At 43.3% G+C, this 3484-nt stretch overlaps 1 protein-coding gene across 1 annotated transcript; it reads left to right on the top strand.

Annotated features, from left to right (window-relative positions):
- Window positions 1-828: 828 nt before the first annotated feature.
- LOC122647916 lies at window positions 829-1593 on the top strand. Its single transcript, XM_043841210.1, has one exon. It carries the CDS (start codon window positions 829-831, stop codon window positions 1591-1593), a length of 765 nt encoding a protein of 254 aa, XP_043697145.1.
- The last annotated feature ends 1891 nt before the right edge of the window (window positions 1594-3484 follow it).

Raw genomic sequence — 3484 nt, 5'->3', positions numbered from 1 at the left:
AGAAAATACCAAACTCAAAAAAGTACAGAAATTCTAGCAAATAACCCCAAACGACCCAACCGGTCTGGTTTAAAACCAAAATGAACATTTGTCAAAATAGGTATCGATTCGAAGGTCACGACCCTCAACATTGCATCCACACGTCCAATAAGAGATAAGGACAATTTTTAGATAATCCCAAACCAAAAAAGTACAGAAATGTCCCCAACTATGCCCAAACGACCCACCCGGTCTGGTTTAAACTGAAAATGAACATATGCCAAAATGGGTATCGATTCGTAGGTCACAACCCTCAACATCGCATCCACACGTCTAATAAGAGATAAGGACAATTTTTAGATAATCCCAAACCAAAAAAGCATAGAAATGCACCTAAATAACCTCAAGCGACCCACCCGGTCTGGTTTAAACTGAAAATGAACATATGCAGAAATAGGTATTGATTCGAAGGTCATGACCCTCAGCATCTCCTCCACTCGTCTAATAAGAGTTAATGACACTTTTTAGAAAATACCAAACCCAAAAAAGTACGGAAATGCTCCCCAAATAACCCCAAACAACCCACCATTTCAGGTTTAAACCAAAAATGAACATATGCCCAAATAGGTATTGATTCGATGGTCACAACCCTCAACATCGCATCTACATGTCTAATAAGAGATAAAGACAGGGTCACCCATTCCGGGAGAGGGGGAAGCTAGGGGCTCGGTGGATGGCGGTTCTAAGTCGGCAGGGGGTGATCTTGGTGGTGGATCAAGGCTGAGAGAAGTTGCTGCAGGTGGGGGATCCTCCTCGGGTGGTGGTGGTGTTTTGGTGGCAGGATCGGGAATGGATATACATGGAGAAGCTGTTCGGAAGGGGGTGTCATGGAATTCATTCTTTCAATCTTCTTCAAGCTCCCTTAATAGTGAAGGTTTGGAGTTAAGTTTCATTGAGCCTGTTTGTATTGATGGTATGCGTGTTGCACAATGTTCTTCAGCCATGCTTAAGGCAGAATTATCTAAATGGAAGAACACTCTTCTTGGGCATTTCATTGGCCGTAGGCCAAGTTTTACTTATGTTAAAGAAGTGCTGCTAAAACAATGGAGTATTTCTGGGCATGTGGATGTTAATCTTTTAGAGAGTGGATTCTTTGTTTTTCGTTTCAATTTGGAGGAAGATAAAGTTAAAGTGCTAGAAGGAGGACCATGGACTGTGCAGCGAAGACCGTTGATCCTCCGGCCTTGGAAACCAGGAATGAAGCTTGAAAAGGTTGAATTAAACTCCATTCCTATCTCGGATTACTTTCCCAACCTTCCTTTTCACTGGAATGTGGAGGCTTTGAGTTCGATTGCTAGTGTTATCGGCAAACCGATAGCCACTGACAAAATGACAATGACTAAGGAAAGGCTCTCCTATGCCCGCTTATGTGTGGAAATTGAGGCTACCCATGATGTCCCGGAGCAAGTGGCTGTCCATGATGATGAAGGGTTGGTGTTCTTTCAAAAAGTGAAGTATGAATGGTGCCCTCCACGCTGCAATAGCTGCATGATTTTTGGCCATGCCACTAGTCAATGTGGTGCTAATCAAGCTACACGTATGGGTAACAAATAAAAGAGTGGAGGGTGAAAGGTGGTGCTGGTCCTTCTCGTGGGCCGGAGCGGACGTGGTGGTGGTGCTCGTGCCATGCACGGTGGTGATGGGGCTGAGATTCAAAATTCAAATGGAGATGCCAACTTGGGTGAAAGATTTGCTAGGATCACGGAATCTGATGGGATCACGAAATCTATGGGGATTTCCAAATCATGTTCTAGAAATCTTCCTAATTCTCCAACCAAGATTGCAAATTGGTAAGGGGAAGGAAGTTGTTCATGTCAATGCATTTGCTTTGCTGAAGATCTAACGGAGGAAGTTGCCTATGATCCAAAGGAGCTAATGTTGGATGTTGATTCTTGCAATATCTTATTAGGAGATGAGTGGATGATGGGCGTAATCCAAGGGATTCTTTAATTACGCACGATGGGGAGAATCTTGGAAGAAAAGGTATAGCTGGCTTGGATGGTGTGGAGATTTTGGAAAATTCAAATGGGATGAATGTGACAGCTGGGTCTTCTCCTACTAAAGCCCATGCGTTGACCATGAAGGAGAGAATTGGTGAGGGTGGAGAGAAGGAGAGTGGGGCACTTATGGAAGGTAATAATTCTTCCACTTCAGTTTTGGTAAGCAATGCTGATTGGGGGAGCTCTATTAGGGATTCTCTTTTGAAGATTCTTGATGAGGGGGCCACGTTGGATGGTGATGTCATTGAAGAAGGAGCTAAAGAAGTTGCCCGGCCAGATTTGATTTCCAAAACTGCCAGCCTCTCCACCAAAGGAAGAAAGGATTCGGCTAGCTTATCTTTGAAAGACCCCACATTTGAAGGTATGTCCAACCCCACTATCCCCATTGTTTTAAATTCAGATAAAGAGGGGAGAGGACTAAGGGAGCAGGGAAGGAGAAGATTTTTGGCTTCTTTCAAGCCTCAGCGTATTGAAATCACTTCCAATGCTAGTTCTGGCCGTGAAGGGGACTGAGATTGGATTGGCTTTGGGGGTAAGAAGCTGGCTCCAACCCCTCCTTCTAATCGCTCCTAATGAATAGTCTATGCTGGAATGTGAGAGGGCTGAATGCCCCGAAAAACAAAGAAGTGTTAAAAGAATGCTTCTGCCAAGGAGTATAAGTTGGCTATTCTTTTGGAGACAAAAGTTAAGGAGAATAATGTTAATACTACTTTTCAAAACCTTAAAAGGGGATGGAAATTCACTCATAACTGTAGTCCAGAACACCATACCAGAATTTGGATTGGTTGGGATGAGGAGAGTTTAAAGGTTGAGATCATTAAATCTAAACCTCAATTTATTCATTTGAAAGTTGGAATTCTTGGTTCTTCTTTGGCCTGCCACTGCACCGCTGTTTATGCTTTTAATACTCTTGAGGGGAGGCTTGAGCTGTGGAAAGACATAGAGGAAATTGCTGCTGGTATGATCGACCCCTGGGCTGTAATGGGGGATTTTAATATTGTTCGGCATCAGAATGAGAAGCTTGGAGGGGAGGCCATTCTTCATGGGGCTGTAGAGGACTTTAACGCTTGTATTTTCAATTCGGGCCTAGCTGATTTGAAGTGGAAAGGAGAAATGTTTACTTGGAGTAATAAGCAAAAAGGCAGCAGCAGAATTTGTTGTAAACTTGATCGGGTCTTAGTTAATAGCCATTGGCTGGATAAACTAAGTTTTTCTGAGGCGAATTTCCTATGCCCTAGTATCTCTGACCATAGTCCGATTATCCTTAAGCTGTTGGACAATTTCAATTCAGGTCCAAAGCCTTTCAAATTTTTCGATGCCTGGACTACTCATGGAGATTACTTTGAAGTGGTTAAGAAAGGCTGGGCTTTCCCTATAAAGCCACAGTCCAATCCTCTTCTTTGCTTCGCTGCAAAGTTAAGGAATGTTAAGCTTGAGCTGAAGAG

The sequence above is a fragment of the Telopea speciosissima genome, unplaced genomic scaffold (assembly GCF_018873765.1).
Source record: "Telopea speciosissima isolate NSW1024214 ecotype Mountain lineage unplaced genomic scaffold, Tspe_v1 Tspe_v1.0267, whole genome shotgun sequence".
NCBI classification, from domain to species: Eukaryota; Viridiplantae; Streptophyta; class Magnoliopsida; order Proteales; family Proteaceae; genus Telopea; species Telopea speciosissima.
This window is presented reverse-complemented; position numbering and strand designations above follow the sequence as displayed.

Bases quoted from the DNA above. Each gene is read 5' to 3' on its own strand.
- LOC122647916 (XM_043841210.1), top strand. From the start codon at position 829: ATGGATATACATGGAGAAGCTGTTCGGAAGGGGGTGTCATGGAATTCA.